Source organism: Drosophila sechellia, chromosome 3R, assembly GCF_004382195.2.
Source record: "Drosophila sechellia strain sech25 chromosome 3R, ASM438219v1, whole genome shotgun sequence".
In the NCBI taxonomy this organism is placed as follows: domain Eukaryota; kingdom Metazoa; phylum Arthropoda; class Insecta; order Diptera; family Drosophilidae; genus Drosophila; species Drosophila sechellia.
The window spans coordinates 5,274,236-5,294,854 of NC_045952.1; the positions used below are offsets into that span (position 1 = coordinate 5,274,236).

Here is a 20,619-nt window from a genome sequence, read left to right on the forward strand (position 1 = left end):
TTCTCCTTTGCTTTGATTTCATATATATTTTTTCCTGTTCCAGTTATGTCTAATTCACATCCCTATCTCGTTCTCCCTCGACATATTAGGTGGACATTTCTTTTTGCGTTTTTATAGCTTTTAACAATTGAAGCCTGCAGGCGATGAGTTTTAATTACTGACCCATTTCCAGTTGTTTCCTCCTACGCAGCGCTGTTGCCACATTTCACTTTGATGCTTTGAATGTTTAAATGCAGCAAAAATAGTTAAATTACATTATAAATATATTTTGTAAACAAACGGGAATTACTTATTGGTATAGGTATTATTGACTATTTTCCAAGTGAATTGAAAAAAATGGAATCTTTAGTCAAAATTTGATATGATCATCAAAAAATAAATTCTTCTCATACTTGCCCTCCTAATAAAATGTTGAAAATAACTAAAGTTGAAGTTGAGTAAAGTTTTTGTCCAATAACGTTATAGTTTAAAGCACTACAAAACAGTGTTTATTAAACAATTTTTCTTTTAAAATACAGTTCTGACATTTTTATGTTTTTGACTATAATTTCAGTTTACAATTAAACTAAATTATTTCATGACCTACATTTATTTTTGTTGGCTTTAACTTTAAACTAAGTCGACTGCTTAATTTAAGGAGGGAAATATTGATATTTACTTTGTGCTGTGTGTTGGGTTTGGTATGGAGTTCGTAATTATGCAAATTTACATTAACATAACCTACTAACTAAGCACGCAATTGAAACAAATGCAAACGACTGCCGCCCACTCCCGCCCACAATTTCGCGTGCCCCTCGCCCCCTTCCACTTGCAGAAATAGTTGACCTCGTTTTCTGGGGCTTTGGCTTGCACACACTTTTACTGCAATTTTATTTTTTATACTTTCCTGCTCCGCTGGCTTATTTTTTTTTTTGTGAATTAACCGAGAAGTTTTTGTTGAGGCGCCGCCTGGCGGTCTGCAGCTGTAGCTGTTATTGCTCTACCGGCGTTGAACTCATTTTGCATTTTCCATGCATTTCTGTGTGTTTTTTTGCTGCTCTGGGATGGCAACTCTGTCGCTGTTTTGGTTTTTCCGAGTGGGCGGGAAATGGGTTGGCCTACATTTGCCCTCTCCGAGGCTTTTATTCCGCTTCTCTCCCTCTCCATGTTGTTTGCGAACCTTTTGAAAATTGCGGCAGGTGCATTTTTTCCGCTTTTATTTCGCCAAAGCGGCATTCAGCGAGTGCATTTTCTTTCCATGTTTTCCACTGCCTTTTCTTTCTGCCTCCTCCGCCGTCGCCCCTTTCCATCCATCTTTTTCCAGTGCTCTTCCTAGCATTCTAGAGCTAGAGTGCGAAAGAGAGAGCTCGCCAGCTTTGTTTTATTTTCCACGTCCTTGTGCCAAAAACAACAACAAGAAGGGGTGGGTGGGTTGTTGGTGGTTGATTGGTTGAGTTGGTGGGTGCGGTGTTTGCTTTGGGGGAAACGCTCGCAAAAAAATCGATAAAGCAATTAATGCCAAACGAGTGGCAGGCTCTACCAATTTCCACCTACCGCGCAATCGGAATGGGAACGAGAATCAGAGAATCGCCAGCAGAGCAACCCTGTGCGCAAAAATAAACACGATGATGACGTTCTCGATGGCGAAGAATGGACGTCGAGAGGTCGGGAGGTCGAGGAGAGAACCATAGCCATAAACAGAAGCAGAAGCCAGAGCATAAAAGACGTCGACTAGTCGTCTGTGTTAATAAACCGCCCCATGACCACCAAGAGCGGCACCATCCCGTCATCAGTTCCACTTACTCTTCTGCCCAATGCGAACTCAAACCACCCGCATTCCAGACTGCCTCTACTTGCATGCCCTTCCAAAGGCAACTGCCACTTAAAATGTAATTTAATTTAGTTAATTGAGTCTTATGAGTTAATTTTATTAATCAGAGGAAGTCATTAATCTCTATTAGCTAGATACACCTAATTAGAGAATAAGTCAAAAAATATAGCTAACAATCTAAAATCGATTAAAATATTTTATTCTGGTGACAGTAAGCGACATTTGTGTATGGTCAAATCAAGTAATTATTAATTTAATTAATCATAAAAAGGAAAGAATTCTTGTCTTAGCCATAATATTATTGCTAATCAGATATGCACTTCCTTTGTATAACTCAAACTGTTTTTGATATGGGTCTCATCATAAGCATATAGAAACATAATTTGCTCACTTAGTTATTATTATTTATTTATATATTATATATATTATATATTTAATTTTAATAGTATTAAAATTGCAGGGCAAACCATTTCCATAAAGTATGAACTAATACTCTTTTGCTGTGCCTTCTAGTCGAATCATCTTGAAATTACCCATTGTTATTAGCTGATATTAAGCCTCAAGGAGAGGATGCCTCTTCCTATCAAAGAAAAGTACATGCTTGAATATGAAATTTCTAAGCGCAATTTAGCTCGAGGCTAATCTGTGTCTTGCGAACATTGTTGATTAAACTAAGAGTAAAATCATTATTTAAGGGGCCAATCCGCGGGGATCATGTCGGCAATCTCCGAACTAGATGAAAAGTGAAATTATTGATATCAAAGCTAATATAGGGATTAAAGAAAGGAGATACAAGTTATTAGGTCTAAATTTTATACAATCCTTAATTATTTTACAATATAAATATATGTTAAATACTTTATTCAAATAAATATAAGCTAGTTCTCTCAAAATGGCGATAGTATTATGGATTTTGTAAAGTCCAAACCAACAAATTCCTCAAAAAAAGTCATCAATAACATATTTGTTCGCAGAACAGCCTAGTTTTGTGTTAATGTGTCTTTAATGGGTTAACTTTTCAACGGCTCTTTACGTATTTTTTGAACTCAAAGTTCGGCACACAAGTTCTCCCACATCACAGCATATTTTATAGGTTCGGATTTCTACAGCCCATGCCTAAGTTTAGTTTAGTTATTTTTCATCATTACCTTTGCCTTTTCATTCCCTTTAGTCATGGCTTTTGGCATTTTCCACATTTTCCGAGCGCTTGGGGATGATATTTGGGCACTGGTGATGGTTTTTCCGACCCAACCACCCGCAAAGAATGGAAAAGTCGGGTCGAAATGACTTATGGTTGGGTCTGAGCCCAATTCTAGCACCTCCTCGTTCAACTTTCTGCTTCTCATTTTTATAGCTGCGCTTTAAAATCATTTAAGGTCGAAAGTATGTGAGGGCTTTGTTTTCGTTTTTTGGGCAAGTTTTCTCCGACAAGTGCTTTATGGTAATTCAAAATCGATTACTGCCAGAGCTCTTGTCTAATTTGTGCTCTTCCTTTGAACTTTTGTTCACCTTTGCTGGCAGGCGGAGCAAACAACTTTTGTGGGTGGGGTCGCAGTTGCTCCCACTTTTTTTTTATCTTTGGTTTCTTGGGATTTTTTTTGTGCATTTCAAGTTCTGGGTGTGGCAACTCCAAAATGCGTTAATGGTGTGTATTTGGGTGAAGTTTGGCAACGGTGCGAAGAGGGAGTTTAAAGGTTCTTGACTGGCTCTTTCAGTTTGCTGCCAGCAGCTGATTTTTATACGGTCCAAATAGCATTACTTAAGAGTTTCACAAATTGCTGCAAAAATGTAACTATACTTTTAACTTTATAACCAGACATTAGTTATGACAGGTACATAGCATACCATATGTGATACATATGTTCGACCCTTTTCAACACTATTTCCCGTTTATCGACAGCTTAATATAGATATCTCCACCTCACTCTATGTAAATTTAATTACAGTGCTTGCTGGCATCTCTGGCAAGTGGCTACGTAAATATCTTGCACATGTTTGCGCTGCGTTCTCGTGTCAAAAGCTCTGAACTTCCCCGTTCGCCATGTGGCTGCAGATGCAGCTGCTGCTGGAGAGGAAACCGCAGGACAAGAAATTATATATGTACATAGCGATTGATGACCTTCCAAGCAGATCTCAAAAAGGGGAGCTCGAGAAAAAAGAAAAGAGGGGAATTCCCCGTGGCACGTACCAAACTGAAGTACCCTGGAGATCCCTTGTCTTTTCAGCTCATTCCTCGTGGCAGGTGTTTGACTTGCAGTCTGGTTTTTGAGTTGCAGGAGTAAAAAGAACAAATATGGCACTTCCTTTGCTGCGGTTTGTCACATGGTTATGGCTTCGAGCTGTATTTACTCGCATTTGTTAATAAAAAGCATTTATAAGTAGGTCAAATAATTTCGTATCTTATCAGCAGTTTTTGTTGTTCGCTTGCGAGCATAGAAGCAGCATTTGATGGCCTCACATGCCACAAGTTGCGCTTTTATACAATTAATTCACTCTTATCAGCTGGAAGTAATAAAAATGAATCAAAGTTTTGCCAGGCAATGAAAGATTCCTCATGTGATGGTGATTTTAGTGGTTGTAAAAATGCTTCACTTTCAACCAGGAAATACAATGCAAAAGTAATGAATATGTAACAAATATTCACTGACTTTTTGTGCATTGCTTTAGCAATAATTACCAAGCGTAAACTAATTTGACCTTCGTACGGCAACAACAATTACAAGTGCAAGCGAAAATAGATTTAGAAAAAGGTATAAATACGTTTAAACGTATAATAAATAAATGTAGAAAACTAACTGTGCCGGAATGTTTAACTTGTTTGTTAATTGCTTGCCACAATTGCTGACCTTGACACACAATCGCAATCAGAATCACAATCCCCCATCGCAATCTCCCTCAGCCGCTCGAAATATTCATTTTGAGAACGGTTGCTGCTCGCATTTTATAGGTAATTTGTTTTATTATTTTAGTTTGGGATATCAGCAAACACAGCAGTTGTGTGGGGGCGAGCTAAAACGAGGCAGACAGCGTGGCAGGCAGAGCCATAAAATAAACAAAAAGGAAAGGCGAACGAGGCAAACACACGCAAATAAAAATAATATTGCAAAAAAAGAGAGAGAAGAGAATAATAATAGTAACGAAACGCGTGGGCGTTGTCTGCTTTTACATAGAAAGAAAGAAAGAAAAAAATGAAAATTAGAGGCATAATTAAGCTAGTTAATGTGGTATATTTAAATGTGACCAAATAAACATAAAGAAATACAAAAAAGTATGAGTAACTAGCTCACATTAAAAAAAAAAATTAAATGTTGAATTCAATTTTTTCTTTTTATGTAAGTAGAATATAAAAAGACGGCAGATTGGAATTGTGTGCGTTTTAAGTTGATTAAAAGCGCGATGTTGATGGCCATATCCCCTTGGATGTCCCATAAAATTGTGTCAACTTTTCTCAGTATTTGTTTGTGTATCCTAGTGAAGTGAAATGTGTGTCACGCCTCCACGGGCGTGCGAAAAATATGGAAAAGCATGTTATAAATAGCGCAGTGTTGCCTAATAAGCTGTGCAACTTTGAAATGAACATTGAAATCGATATTGAAACAGAATATGATTTGAATATTTTAATATTACAACTTCTATGACTAATGAACTTGTTTACCGCATTTGTTATGAAGTTTTCAATGTGTTTTCATTGGCAATATGAGAAATTTAGCAAATATATTGCGGCTGGACAGTAGCCAAAGGACCAAAGGCATGCTACATAGGACATAGAATGGGGTTCTTCGCCGTCTGGGCGAAATTTCCCCTAATGAATATGAATATGCTTTTGTGATTTTCGTAATTTACGGTTGCTGCCAACAATCGACAACGAATATTTTTGGCGGCAGACCGTAAGTTCAATGTCTGTTAAATTGGTATGTTTTGTATTATCGCCAACCCTCGGTCTGGACTTTATGCACAGTAGAGATGACGGAGTTCTAACTAACCATGATGTCATTGGCAAGAGCAGGTTATTATTTTAAGTAGTAAAAGTATTATTCAGATACTGCTAGTAACGTAAACTTTTAGGTACTTTTAAATTTAATTTACTTGCAATATTTTAGTGTCTGAAGGAACTCGAGGGAACATCCTTAACTCTTTTAAACTAGATTGTTGTTTTATCTATTAATATTTATTACAAGGATCTAACAGATTCTTCACGTCCTTATCACTTTCTCCTCTCTCCTCTGCGACTTTTCATTGCCACGCGCACATCTCTCTTAAACTGCAAATGACCGGATGGCGCTTAAATACTGAAAATAAAATTCATTGCCCGGTTATTGATTAACAATAAATTGTTGACGTCGTTGTCTCTGTCGCAATTGTTGTTACAGCTCACGTTGTGGTTTGTCGGCTTGACCGGCGAAATGGGCGACCTGTGGGGCGATGTATCCATGGATGTGGGCTTTTGAGGTGGGGCAGTTACCAAAGGGGTGGAAAATCGGCGAGGAGACAGATGCCACATGGAGCTTTTGTCTGGCTGTCTGTTGGGGCTGTCATGGTTGCAGATACGTATGTATGTACACGTATGTTTATATAGATACGGATACATACGCACGCGGGATGTATGGATACATACTCCGGAGTGGAGTGTGGGGAGTAGGGAGTAGGGAGTAGGTTGGCTGCCTGCGCACACGTGCATGCATAAACAACAACCGAGCGATGGTACATAGCTACACTGGTTTACATAATGTACTGCAATTTTGTTTGCAGTTGCCGCCAGACGTAGCTAGAATATATACATATATATAACCAAAGCTATCGTCCGAGTGTGAGTGCAGGCCAAAAACCCATTCAATTTAATGTGGCGCTTGTCTAGCCAAAAATGTTAACGCTAGACTGGATATCTGCCCCTCTATATGGGTTTACTAAAGCTTAAAGCTGCAACTAAGCCGCCGCAACGGTGATTTTCACAGCTTTAATTAGAAAATATCCGAATGACGGTAATTTTCAGTCATTCTTTAATTTGAGCCTCAGACCTTGGGGGTTGGTATCGATTTTCCGCGGCTGGCTTTTCCCAACCCCCCTCCACACTCCGCGGAAAGCTGTCGTCAACGCTGTTTATGCTAATGAAGTCACATTGCCGCTGACTTGTGTCTACGCCCACCCAAAATAGAAGGAGCAGAAATGAATGGCATGGCATTAAATACAAAGTGAAAAAGTTTATGAAAAAAATACCTAAAACGTGCCTCGCATGACTAATTAGCATAATAAACAAATATAACGAAAGCCACCCTGAACACAAAAAATATAGCGAAACTCACAGGGAAATGGGTGCTGCATATCAATGATGATATGTCTCAGTGACAGGCCAAACAAATTCCAGTGTGGGAATTGTGTTCAGTTACTTTTAAAGCCCAACAATGTTTTAAAACATTTCTGAATCTTGTGAAAAGTAATTCCTAAACCATAGCCGATATTGAAACCCAATAATATTGCAAGCCTTAAGTTTAACCTTTATGTATTCATTTCCTAAATTAAAGGACTGCGAAAGTCGAAAAGGAATTAGCCTCCTTAGAGCTACACCAGTGAACACACTATTAGTATTAAAGCAATTAAGTCGCCTAAGGATACTTATCTATAATTACAACTTAATATACCATATGCCATAAGGTAGTCTAGTAAATTTAACTCAGTATAACTATTTTGAACCCATCGAAATCTTTGGCATTGAACTGCATTTTAAATACTCGCCAACCATACAAATCATCGAATTCCAGACCTTGCATTTTTGTTTTCGCAATTTGTTTTGATTATGTTGCTTATTTATGTTTTTACCATTCTCTTTTCTTCTTTTCTCTCTTGTTACAGACTCAAACTAACAAACACTTTCAAACTGTACATAACTTACGGCGCGTGTGTTGTAAAGGCGTAAAGATAGCAGATTCCACTGAAACACTTGCCAATACTGGACAGAGTTGCGTGCAATATGCGCAACGGCTTTCGGCAACGAGCGTGCGCCACGAAACGCACTGAATCGAAACGGAACGGTGGGAATCTATAATGCAACAGCAACAGGAAGAATTCGATACAGAAACAGAAACTGTAGGGGGAAAGGAAAGCATTTGGAAAATGTTGTTCCCGAAAACTGAAGAAAATGCATCGTTTTCTTAACATCCAGCAAAATATCAAACTTCGCAACTATCATCAGTTACTTTTGTATTTTGTCGCTGCTGCTGGAGGAAGAGCGGAAGTGAGAAGAGGAAGAGGGACCGGAACCGGAAAGAGAAGCCTTCGCAAAGGAAGCAGAGCAGCAGCAGCAGTAACAGTTAAAGTAACGTTAAGAGCAAACGCAACGTAACGCCACGAAACGCAACGTCAAGAGTAGTTGAAGCATAATATTATTCTATTAGCCCAATACGTTAACCCAACGCTGCCACTGTTCCTAAGACACAAAATTTGACGACAACAGAAGAAGAAACCACTTGAAATAAACGTAGACCATAGTCGTAACCGTAAAACAAAACGCCAACGCCTCTACACAATATACGCTACTGAAACACGAATCCTATGCCAATTTTTGATCATCAAATCGTTTAGCACCTATCATAGACTCCCATAAACTCCTCATCAAACGTCAAAATCTCAAACGACACTATCGCAACTAGAACAACAAAAAGCTGACGTTGTTTTAGACAAATACCCAAAACCCCCACAAAAACAACGCCGATCTCGCCCCTTTGTCACGCACACCAAAAACACAACAAAATAGACAAAAATAATAAAAAAAAAAGGCTGGCTAAGGCTAAGGAAAGCGGAAAAATATGGCCACACCCCAAGTCAAGGACTTGGTGTTGCGCTCGCCCGCTGGCTCCTCCGACGTCATTTCCTTCGCCTGGCCCCTGCAGATCGGACACGGACAGGACAAGCACGATAATGGCATCGACATCATCGACACCATTAAGTTCGTCTGCGATGAACTGCCATCGATGTCATCGGCCTTCGAGGAAACCAATCTCCACCAAATTGACACTGCCTGCTATAAGACTATGACCGGTCTGGTCGATCGCTTCAACAAGGCCGTCGACAGCATCGTTGCATTGGTGAGTGGATTTACATTGTTATTATGGTATGGAATGCAAAAGAAAATAGTCATGAATTGGAAATCAAAGCAAAGGACACTGGATTTGAAATATTTTGTGATTTAAATTAATATTATAATGTAATGTGCGGTCTGAAGATATAATTTATTGTAGTTCTTGATATTTTTCTTTGCAACAAATACCAGCTAATATTATTATACAATATGTTCCTAATGTGTTTTCTTTGCTCTTAGGAAAAAGGAACTTCACTGCCCGCCGAGCGCCTGAACAAGTTCGCTCACCCTAGCCTTCTAAGACACATATTGCAATTAGTTTACAATGCCGCTGTACTCGATCCGGATAAACTCAACCAGTACGAGCCCTTCTCGCCAGAGGTTTACGGCGAGACGAGCTATGAGCTTGTGCAGCAGATGCTTAAGCACGTCACTGTCAGCAAGGAGGACACGTTTATCGATCTCGGCTCGGGAGTGGGCCAGGTGGTCCTGCAGATGGCCGGATCCTTTCCCCTAAAAACCTGCATCGGCATCGAGAAGGCCGACACGCCGGCGCGATATGCGGAACGCATGGATGTCATCTTTCGCCAGTATATGGGATGGTTTGGAAAACGCTTTTGCGAATACAAGCTGATAAAGGGTGACTTCCTGGTCGATGAGCATCGTGAAAAGATCACCTCATCGACGCTGGTTTTTGTAAATAATTTCGCCTTTGGGCCAACTGTGGACCATCAGCTCAAGGAACGGTTCGCAGATCTTCGCGATGGAGCACGGGTCGTGTCCTCCAAGTCGTTTTGCCCGCTGAACTTTCGGATCACAGACAGGTTTGTTGTTACTAAGATGACCAACTGTTTTTATACATTTATACTCACTCAAATTCATTTCTTGCAGAAACCTCAGTGACATCGGCACCATTATGCACGTCAGCGAAATTCCGCCCCTCAAGGGGTCTGTTTCCTGGACCTGCAAGCCCGTTTCGTATTATCTGCATGTGATCGATCGCACCATATTGGAGCGATACTTTCAGCGCCTGAAAACTAAGGGCGGCAACGATCACGAGAGCGTGGGTAAGTTCTGCAAACAGTGGGCGGCGGAGTTGAAGGATGCACTAACCGGAAATCAAACACAAACACACACAAAAACAGTCATGTTCGCCATCATGAAATATTCCCAATCAATCAATCGCTGTCATGATTTTTTCCTTGATAAATCATTTGGGATAGAAAATTGATCTATTTCTTTTGTATTTATCATATCAATCAAATCATCAATTGAAGTCTGGGATGATAATTACGTTTAAGTAATGATAAGCTGAAAAAGAATATAACTGAATATGAGTATATTTAGTATTAGAGTTTGTGGATTGTTAACGATTTAAGATGTTAAATCTGAAAGAGGATCGACGCAAGGGCCTCTTTTAATTTTGCTCCGTCTATTTTAACAAATCAAATTATTCAATGGATTCCTCAAAATCGACCTAAAAAATGGCACTTAATCCGTTCTAACGAGTAAAAATCATAAAATTAACTAGGGGCTATAGGATAGGTGCCCACAAGAGCATTCCCATTTGAAATAGATATTAACTGGTGTTTCTTTTTTTCAGGAACTGTTCGCACGACACGTGATCGCGCCAAGCGGGAGGCGAACGTTGGCCAACACCATCACAACAATCATCATAGCAACAACCACGCCAACAGCAACAACCATCAGAGGGAGCGGGAGCAGTCGAACGGAGCTACCGCCACTGCCGCTCATCAGCAACGCCATCAGTCCCAGTCGCCAGCTAATGTGAGCGGTGCGGGAATAGCAGTTGCAGCTAGTGGGCAACAAGCAGCTTCCAAAACACGCCAGCAGCTGCAGCATCAGCATAACCAGCAGCAACGCAGCCTGGACATGGAAAGCAGCACGGAGAGCGATGGCGAGGCAACGAATGGCAATGGTGGCAATACCACCACTGCCACCAATACCACCTCCGCCTCCAATGGCCCAATGACTAGGAAAGTTTGGTCCGACTGGTGCAGTTCCAAAGGCAAGAGTTCGCAGTCTGACGACGAGGAGAACAACAACTCGAACAGCAATGGCGGCAGTAATGGTGGTAGTATTGGAGGAGGATCTGTTGGCCGGCAGGCTCGAGCTACTACCCAGAAAAAGCGCAAAAAGTTGACTAGGAAAGCTGCGATAGCCAGCAAATCTGCTGCCGCTGCTCAAAGGGAAGCGGAGGCGGCAGCGGTGGCGGCGTCATCCGTACCAAGCAAGGAGTCCAGTTCCAAAGAGGATCCACCAAGGGCTGCTAGCGCCGGACCTGGTCGCAAGGGACGCATGAAGAAGGGTGCGCGTGGCAGGAAGTCCTTAAAGATTGTTGGACTAGAAGCTCTGCACAAGCAAACAGTGTTGAGTACCTCCTTGGACACCATGACCAAGAAGCTGCCAGCAGCTCCTGGAACCGTGGATCAACAGCTTACTGCTTTGCTCACGGAAAACATGTCGCATGCAGAGTTGGATATTCCAACGGCGCCACAAGATACGCCTTATGCCTTGCAGATCCTTCTAGACGTGTTCCGTTCGCAGTACACGTCGATGATCGAGCACATGAAGTCAAGTGCCTATGTCCCTCAAGTTCAGAAGCAGATTGCCCAAGAGCAGGAGCGGATGGCCAGGCTGAAAAACAGGGCCAACCAGTTGGATAAGCAGATAAAAGTGCTGATCGATGACAGTGTGGCTTTACTTAAAGTGCGAATGAACGAGCTGGGCATCCATGTAAACTCACCCAACGATTTGATCGCCCAGGCAAAGGAGATTGTGGGTAGACATAAGGATCTACAGCACACTGCAAGTCGAATGAGGAACGAAGTAACCTTCTATGAGGGCGAACAGAAACTGCTCCTTAACAAACAACTTAAAAACCTACCCGAGTATCAAAAACTCTGTGGTACTGTTAATGGGAAGGTCAAGCTGGAGGTGCCCCCGGAACTTTCAGAGACCACGGCCCAGGAGCTTGTGCTAAAGGAGATTGCCAACACGCTAAGTCAACGAAAGAAACTTTACGCCCAGGTGTCCACCATTGAACAGGAGACCTCGGTTTTGCAGAAGACAGCAGAGGAAAGGTCCACGGCAGCGACGCTCTTGGCGCAAGGAACAAATATGATTGTGTCGACCGGATCATCTTCCTCCTCCTCTACCACTGTTTGTGCAAGTGCAGTAACGGCGCAGAGCAACAAGTTGAACTCCGTGAAGAACTCTCGTCGCAGTCGCGAGCATCGAGCGCGTTCCCAGGAGTGGCCAGAGGTTCCCGAAGTGGGTAAAATCCAGGAAAGCAATCCCGAAGTGCTGGCACAGAAAATCGTGGAGACCTGCCGCCAAATCGAAGCTGGCAAGTTCCAAGGAGCAGCTGCGCCCTCATTGCAAGTGAACGGCAAGAATAAAGCAATAATAGAGGTCCCACCACCTCCGCCCACTGCTCCAGTGAGCATTAAATCCTCGCCCGGACACCACTATAAAGACACAACACTGATGCCAGCACCCAAACAGCAACAGCAACAACAGATGACGCTTTCCCAGCTTCCGAAGTGTGAGCTGCCCGGACTATCGGCTAGTCGCAAGCAGGAATCTCCCAAGGTTGCCAACTTTGAGGATCGATTAAAGAGTATCATCACCACGGCCTTAAACGAAGATCAGGAGCAGCGCAGCAAGGCAGTGGAGTCCTCACCGTCTCCCTCTCCTCTTCACAGTCCAGCACCCAAGCGATCAAAGCAGCATCCGGCTGGAGCGATAAACCCTGCACAGTCGCTGCCCAACAATCTGCACAACATCATCACCGTCTCCACGCAGGGTTTGATGCATCTTAATGCCAATACAACAATATCCCCAATAACACCACCACTGCCGGGTCCAGGTGCAGGAGCCACAGCATCCACTGCGCCGCCTCCGCCAGCGAATCTTCCTTATGGGGCTTACGGCGGGGCAGTGGCCAAGACAACGGTATCGGGCAAGTACCAGGCAGCTAAAGAACCGAAGTATTCGCCAGTTAGACAGGCACCATTACCGCCTCCTCCGCCCTCGCACATGGCTTCTTTGTATCCAGCTGGACAGCAAACTACTCCGGCGGACCTAGGTTACCAGCGGCGACGCAGCTCTGTTAGTGCCACTAGCTATGAACACTATATGGTCCAGCAGCAGCAGCAACTCCAGCAACAGCAACTCATGCTAGCAGCCGCTGCTCATGCGGCCCAGCGTCAGCAGATGCGCGTAGAGGAACAACAGCAGCAGCAACATCATCAGCAGCAGCAGCACCACCACCATCCGCAACATCGTCTGCCGCAGCATGTGCAGCATCAGCACACGCATCATCCCAATGAGTTCAAGGCACCGCCGGCTGACAGTCATCTCCAGCGATCGAGCAGCCGTGAGCAATTAATAGTGGAGCCACCGCAGACGCAACCGCTGGAGCTGTTGCCTCGAGCAAGTTCCGCCAATTCGGATTACAGCGGATATCGCATCCGTCCGCCAAGCAGGCCAAGCTCCAACTCCTCGCAACCAGATTACACGCAAGTTTCACCCGCAAAGATGGCTCTGCGGCGGCATCTGTCGCAGGAGAAGCTGAGCCAACATGTCACGCCCCAGGCAACGCCGCCGCTGCCCGGACACGGAGGAGCACCCACATCAGGCAAGACCATTGGCGATTTGGTGAACGGGGAAATCGAGCGAACGCTTGAGATTTCGCATCAGAGCATCATTAATGCGGCTGTGAACATGAGCACTAGTGGCGCTAGCTTCATGGAGCGGGCCTTCCTTAATGAGCGCTCCAATGATCGTTTGCTGATCAATTTGAATGCCCAACGACCCGAGAGAGTTCATGTTCGTCCGCTCTCCGAAGAATCGCAGGATCCACAGCCCACCAGTTATGCTCAGGAAAGAGGACCTGGTGTTGGTGCAGCTGGAGGTAACAGCAATCTGGCCACTTTGGCGCATGTAGCCTACGCCCAAAAGGCACAGGGCGGCGCTCGAGCCAACGCAGGAACTGCACCACCCGCAACCCACTCCTCCTCTGCTCGTTCTGGACGGGACTATCAGCCGGTGGCTTTGCCCCGTGCGGAGCTTAAGGGCAGCATTGAGGCCTATTTCCACGAGGAGCAGCAGCAGAAGCAGTCGAAGGGCGCAGGATCAGCAGGAGCGTCCTCTTTGCGGGGACCGCGTCTTAATGGTGCCAATCCTCCATTGGAAGGTAAATTGCCGGTCGTTTTAGTCCGGCGAGCTTGCCCCTTCTAAGCGAATCAAATTTTATACGTTTTGAAATTTCTAGAAATTTATGCTCCAGTAAATTTTAAATATGTTTAAAATAAAAGCGCTCTCATTGGCTTTTAACGATCTTACCCTTACCTTAATTCTATTATATACAATGTTTCGTTCTCGAACTGGTTTACCAAGCATATCTTGTATATCTGTAGGTCTAGCAGCATCGCTGCAGGATCATGTGCGTGCCAGAAAGTACAAGGAGGAGACCGAGGAGCGTCAACGACGAGCAGCAGCCGCTGCCTCGTCTTCGGCGGGACCGCCTCCTGGCATGGAACTGCCAACACACTATGCTCATCAGGCGCCACCAGCCCACAGCTACCACCACCATGGTGCAAACATCAATGGAACACCGCACAAAGTAGAACGTAAGCATTCAGTTGATTGCAGAAAAATGACTTGAAAATATAGCAAGGTTTTTAGCTCTTGTCGAAGTTTTCGGAAAATTAGTAACTCCACAAATATACAGGGCTAATTAGACTTTATTTTTACAAAACTTTTTTTTGTTTAATGACGCTAACATGTTGGAATTCGACAGTTTCTAAATACCTAATTGTGTTTCAGTGGGGATAAAACGCAGCTCACCGCTGGCGCCGCATCAGCAACCGCCACGTCCCTCGAAATTGGCCCACTACGAGCCGCTAACGACGCAGCAGCAGCATGCCCATGCCCACCTGTACGCCAACGGACAAGTGCTACCTCCGCCGCCTGCTCATGATGCGACCACGCCCTCCCCGACGCCCTCGTCATCTTCATCGTCCTGCGGACGGCGAAGCAACAGCAACAATGGAAAGTTGCTCGTGGATCCACCTTTGCTGATGAGTCCCGAGATCAATTCACTGTTGGGCGACGAAAGACCTTTGCAGCTATCGCATCACCAACAGCAACAGCAGCAAATGCTGCATCACCATCAATCGCAGCAACAGCAGCATCTGCAGCTGACCCAACAGCAACTGCGTGTAGCCCATCTTGGACATGGTCACAGCACCATGCCCACTTTGGGCGTACAACGCAATGGCAATGGCAATGCCGCCGACGATGGTAAGCTATACGTAGACCAAGCAAAAAACTCGACCAGGGTATCTGCACCCAAATATGCACCACAACAAGCACCACCACCACCAGCACACGTAGCATTCCCGCTAGAGCCACACATTCTTCACCAGCACAAATACCAACGACTAGCCACCCAAACGGTGGCAGAAGATCTGACCATGAAGCGAAAAGAGCAGGAATCGGATTCAGAATTCGAGCCGGTAGAGGTTGAAGTGTTGGGCGAAGATGGAGGTTCCCATAGCGGATCCTCATCGTCCAGGTCCAGCTCTCACTCGGGATCTGATTCCAGCTCTGACGTGCCATGAATTGCTTTCAAAACGCTTTACACATACACATGCACATCTGAACATAATTATACATTTATACCACCTACGCTTAGACTTTTGTAAATACAACATGCACAAAAAATGATCTTTTCTCACATCTCGTTCATTTTAATTGTTGTTCGTTCTTTATAGTTTGGTTTTTGTCCGTAACCCTTGTAGTCCTCAATGTAATTGTTGCTTGTTTATGTTTTAGTAGATTTGCTTTTGTTTTATTTTGTTATGATTTATATTAATGCTTCTTGTATACTTTATGCCATCCAAATTGAAATTTGTAAGCTTTAAAGGGTGAAATCTGACGGCGACCATCAATGAATTTTACTAAATGTAAATGAACAAATCTTTAAGTGTATCGCGAGTGAAATTTGGTTACATTTTCCCAAGCTCTTAGTTGGGCTTTACGTACACTTTCCACAAGCCTAAACAAACATTATAGTACAATATAAAAACGTAAACGACCATAAAATCAAAGCCAACAACATTCAACATGCTGAGATAAACCTAGCTCCACTTTTATTTTAAGCGTCATGCCAAATCAATCATCTATACCCACTGCATATAATAGTCACTCAGAGACATCAGCAAACACCAAAAAACCGTGTAAAGCTGAATGGCTCCTTGTAAAAAACATACATAAGTATACAACACACACACACACACCCCCATAAGCAAACATTTATTTCAAAATTAACCCAAAAAAGCAACTCCTGGAATGTTATTAATGCATAATTAATTTTCAATTATACTAAAATTCGAAGAAATCTGCAAATGCAAATTGGTAATGCTAAAAAACATACCAAACAAATCAAACAAATTATGCCCCATCTTATCCAGCCTTCTTTATTATCCCCTTTATTATGCTCTACTCCATACAGTTAACGATTTGGCAACGCAACGTACTATAACTAATTACGATCCCAGACGTCGCCTTCGCACGACTTTGTCTGGCCCAACGAAACTATCAGCTGCCCATAGTAATCAGAATCTGAACGGATATGTTATGGCCGATAGTAGTAGTAGTTGCCCCACAGTACCCCAATAACCAATGATCGATTGAATTGAATTGAATTGAATTGAATTGAATTGAATTGAATTGAATTGAATTGATTGAATTGAATTGATTGACTTGCATACCTCAAAATTCCTCAAACAAACTAAACAAAAAGCAAAACCGAAAACATGTTTGTTGTTGGGCGAAGATACGATCTTGTAATAACCATAAATAATAAGCAGAGTACAAAAAACCTGATGAAAAACAAAGATTTCAAATCAGAAACAACCTACAAAAGACAACTTTTAATTTTTGCGTTTAATAATTTACCTACTAAAAAAAGTACAGAATTTATATGCCAAAAAACAAAATTATACTTAAAAATCCCGAACAAAATTTATGAAATTTTAACGAGCATGAGGTAAGTTCTGTTGCGCCTAATTGGTTTCTTTCTTTTAATTATGATTTTACTTTCATTACGTAAATCCTTTGTTTCAACATTCAACCACCACACTAAACACATAAAACACAAAAACACCCATAATAACAAAATAACACAAAAACATACCCTCCTGCACGCAAAGCGCAATGCAACTGTACCAAAAAAGATAATTAAATATGAAACAAGCTTAGGACAAGACGCGTTATCGCCAGTGTATCGTTATCACCCTTCCCGATTGACTTTTCCAAAACTCCACCGAAACTCACCATATCACCCAAACCAAATCTAAAATTCGCACAAGTACTGGTCGCTTTAGCGAGATAAAACTAATAATATTTTATGGTCATTCTTCACAGATGATGTTATTGCCGCTGATGATGAGACCCACTGGCAGCATCGAGTCAGCTCTGGTTTCGACCGCCTGGTGGCCTTCGCCAGCACTGAATTGGATAAGACACGGCGAAGCATCGATGGCGATACCGTGCCGGCCTCGATTAGTTGCAACACGTCTCCGGACTCGGGCATTACGCACAGCAGCAGCAACTCGGATGCGGTGCGCACATTTTTGTCCACCTCGTCCAGCTCCTCGCAGCTGGAGCTGCCCATAGGAAGCGGTGGTAGCAGCAGCAACAGCCTCTACAACCATCATGCCCAGCACAACAACATTGGCATTGGCGGCAGCGGAGGCAGCCACCCACATCAGCAACAGCAACAGTTGCAGGCGCAGCACCAACAGCAGCAGCACCACCTCTCCGATCACATGAGCGACAGTAGCATGAAATCGTCTGCATCCTCATCGCTGCATGCTGGCAGCTCCCTGAAAACAGTGTCGCCGGTGGATCCCAGTGCCATCGAGTCGCCGCCACTCTCTGACGTTGGATTGCCCAGAACTCCCAGTCCCAGTGCAGCCAGTGTGGCCACTCCACCTCTGGCCAGTGGGCCGCCCGTGTCCGGGGACTTGGGTGGTATACCTCTGAAGTACCAGCGCAAGTCCAAGACCAGTTCGGAAAAGCACTACAAAAAGAAGTTCTGCGAAAGAAACTGGGAGTACGACTGTGATGAACTGCTGGCCTACTCCAACTCCAGTGCACCGCCGACGGCAGCAGATGCAGCGGGCAATGGGCCACTTAACTTGGATGCTACCAATGCTGTGGGCGGAGCAGCTGCACCGCTCTTGGGAAAATCAGGAAAGTCGCCCAAGGAAAAGTCTTCACCGCACCATCAGCAGCAGCACCATCACAAGTCCTCCAAATTTCGGCCAAAGGGCAAGGACTGGGACTGGTCAATGGACAGTCGGAGCCAAACGGGCGAGCTGCTGGCCGCCAGTAACAACATGAACATTAACAACAACTCAACCACCACAACGAGTAATTAATTTAGTAAACTAATTTAGTTCAATTTGCTGAATGGAGCGTGTCGGAGAGAAATCCAGAAAAGTATGCAATGCTTTCATGCTTTTAGCCAGATTATTTGTAAATGGGTCAAGACGGATCGGATCCCGGATCCTCGGAATTATAATGTATTTGATGAAGATTTTTTGTAATTTTAACTAAATGAATTGTGTATGACTAGCTAACTTATTATAAGGCCCAGCTCTCCAATTGCCTTGTTTTATTTGATAATTGCTATCCACCCCTTTCACCAGTGTGTTTTTATTTCATTAATAATTCTAATTAGGCTAGGCGCGTTTTTCGTAATACTCTAAAACGTTGAACCGGAAAAAACGCAACTGCTGATGAACAATTTTACTGATTTCTTTGTACCGATTACCAATTATTATGATTATGTATTTAATTTGAACTATTGTTTAATTACGTTTGTCCATAAGTTAAATGTTTTGTCTTTATTATTTCAAAATAAAATTGTAAACTAATTACACCGATTTAGTTTTGTGTTCATTATTTCTCTATCGCTTGCTTTTGTTCTAGAAAAGTAAAACAAAATTGCTGTTCGAGATTCGCGAGATTGAATTGGGACCAACCCTAAAATTCCAAACCCTTTCCAGTTTTTGAGACGACGAGGTGGATTGAAGGGAAGTTGCTTCCATTAATCAAATGTACATAAGGATAATAAAAAAGTCAGTGCAGCAAATATTTACTTTGCGCAATGTATTTACATTTTTGAGCAGCACGTTTATGATACAGAAAGTATATTCAAGTTTGGCACAAGCAATTTAAAGTTATCTTTAGAAAGTTTTTAGGAGTTTTTATTACTTTTAATTTTTTTTTATATTTCCGCTCGCGTGTAGAAAGATAGTCGTCAGAGGGGTGTACGAGTAGCAAGCAGAGGATATACAAATACTTTAAATAATAATCGCAAAACAATAAAACTAAACTGAAGTAGTGGAATTAGTAACGTATACAACCAACATGCAACGTGCAACATGTAACATGCATTCGCAACCGCAACAGCAGCAAAAGCAGAACAACAAGTAACCTTATAAATTAAAGAATTTTCCACCTCAGCGAGATAAACAACAATTTTATAAATTATATTATATTATAGCAGGCATATACAAGATATATACATACATATATATTATATACGAGCAAGCAGTGCGGGAGCTAAAAATATCAGGAAACCAATTAAGCCGTAAACAGAGAAATAAATGATTTACAAGCATTTAATAAACCAGCATAAACCACAAGTATTTAGCAAAACATAAAGAACTATAAAACTTATATGATTAACAGTACTTATAGCGAATAAAGGGAATTTCAAATGTGCTATTAGCGTAGTGTAATATATGAATAATAAATGAGTAAATTAAAAAATACCTACATGCTGTCAAGAACGAAGTTTGTACATCAAGGCGCAAAATGATTTTTATACGTAAATTATTATACTGATCCCAACAAAAGTTGTAGGAAATGAAATATTATTATTTTGGCGCTATTGAGCAAATAAATAAATAACATGTAAAATGCATATAAAATAATATAATCTTAAATAGTTAAATTTACATGTAAAATGTATAAAACGGCAAAGAAAGAACGTAACAGTAAAACTATCGAATGGAGAAGAAACAGAAGAAAACATTAAGTGAGCACACACGCATATTACAATTAAAGGTATTATTATGTATATTTAACAAATATTAATTGCATATTATTATTTTAAACCTAAACGTTTAATAAAAAATATTAACATATAATTAACGAATATCCTGGTGTATTGTATGTGGGTCGGACTCGACGATATATCGACGTTCATACGGACAGACAAACGGACGGACAAGCGGATGGACAAACAGACGGACATGGACAGATCAACTCGGCTTGTGGTTTTGACCAAGAAGATTTGAAAACTCTTACTTCCAGCTGATAAATACGAATTTATACGAATTTCGCAAACCTTTTTACTCTAAAAGAATCGGGTAAAAAAATCTTAAAAAATCGCATCAGATGAGAATTAATTTTGTAAAATCCGTTAAAAGATAATTCATGTAACTGATATAAGCCTCACCCTATACTATTTTAGTATTATAATTCGTTTAACTTTACTTTTAAATTACAAACATTTCATATTACTTCTTCTGCATGAAGTCCTGGTATCTTTAAAATTCGAAATAATTTCAAGTTTGTGAGTTTCAACACAGAATGTCTTTGGTTATAGAATGCATATCCATGTCCTTAC

General features: G+C 42.2%; 1 protein-coding gene across 2 annotated transcripts in view; it reads left to right on the top strand.

The window, feature by feature from the left end:
* Positions 1-18,865, top strand: part of LOC6614114 (histone-lysine N-methyltransferase, H3 lysine-79 specific) — a 42,908-nt gene extending 24,043 nt beyond the window's left edge. Inside the window, exons 3-9 of one of the 2 annotated variants that reach the window (XM_032721976.1) lie at positions 7,658-8,889; positions 9,123-9,706; positions 9,774-9,949; positions 10,486-14,103; positions 14,327-14,539; positions 14,736-15,212; positions 16,426-16,804. In XM_032721976.1, coding sequence (XP_032577867.1) covers positions 8,611-8,889; positions 9,123-9,706; positions 9,774-9,949; positions 10,486-14,103; positions 14,327-14,539; positions 14,736-15,212; positions 16,426-16,592 — 5,514 coding nt within the window. In that variant the 5' untranslated portion in view covers positions 7,658-8,610 and the 3' untranslated portion in view covers positions 16,593-16,804. Of the gene's footprint in view, positions 1-7,657; positions 8,890-9,122; positions 9,707-9,773; positions 9,950-10,485; positions 14,104-14,326; positions 14,540-14,735; positions 15,213-16,425; positions 16,805-17,339 lie in introns of those variants that run through there. The other variant, XM_032721975.1, reaches the window with a different exon arrangement.
* The last annotated feature ends 1,754 nt before the right edge of the window (positions 18,866-20,619 follow it).